Source organism: Geospiza fortis, unplaced genomic scaffold, assembly GCF_000277835.1.
Source record: "Geospiza fortis unplaced genomic scaffold, GeoFor_1.0 scaffold319, whole genome shotgun sequence".
NCBI classification, from domain to species: Eukaryota; Metazoa; Chordata; class Aves; order Passeriformes; family Thraupidae; genus Geospiza; species Geospiza fortis.
In genome coordinates, this window is record NW_005054576.1 from 574,635 (window position 1) to 575,055 (window position 421).

General features: G+C 61.3%; 1 protein-coding gene across 2 annotated transcripts in view; it reads left to right on the plus strand.

Moving 5' to 3' along the window:
- The window catches only part of ELP3 (elongator acetyltransferase complex subunit 3), a 104,352-nt gene that overhangs the window by 67,251 nt on the left and 36,680 nt on the right, over positions 1-421 (plus strand). For both annotated transcript variants that reach the window (XM_031064266.1, XM_031064267.1), the window contains exon 7: positions 121-314. In XM_031064266.1, the coding sequence (XP_030920126.1) occupies positions 121-314 (194 nt within the window). The remainder of the gene's footprint in view (positions 1-120; positions 315-421) is intronic.

Sequence of the window (421 nt, forward strand, 5' to 3'; positions counted from 1 at the left end):
CCATCCATCCATCCATCCATCATCCATCATCCATCCATCATGCATCCATCCATCCATCCCCACCATCCCAGCCCCGATTATCCCACACCAACTCCTCTTTTTTTGTTGTTGTTTCCCCAGGAGTTTTTCGAGAACCCGGCGTTCCGGCCCGACGGGCTGAAGCTGTACCCCACGCTGGTGATCCGCGGCACGGGGCTCTACGAGCTCTGGAAAACCGGGCGCTACCGGAGTTACCCCCCCAGCACCCTGGTGGACCTGGTGGCCCGGATCCTGGCCCTGGTGCCGCCCTGGACGCGCGTCTACCGTGTCCAGAGGTAATTCCCGGCTGGAGTCACCTCCGCGCTGCCCCGGGAGGGATTCCGGCTCCGAGTCGTTAATTACGGCCCCGTCTGACTCGGCCTTGGTTATCTCCCAGGATTTT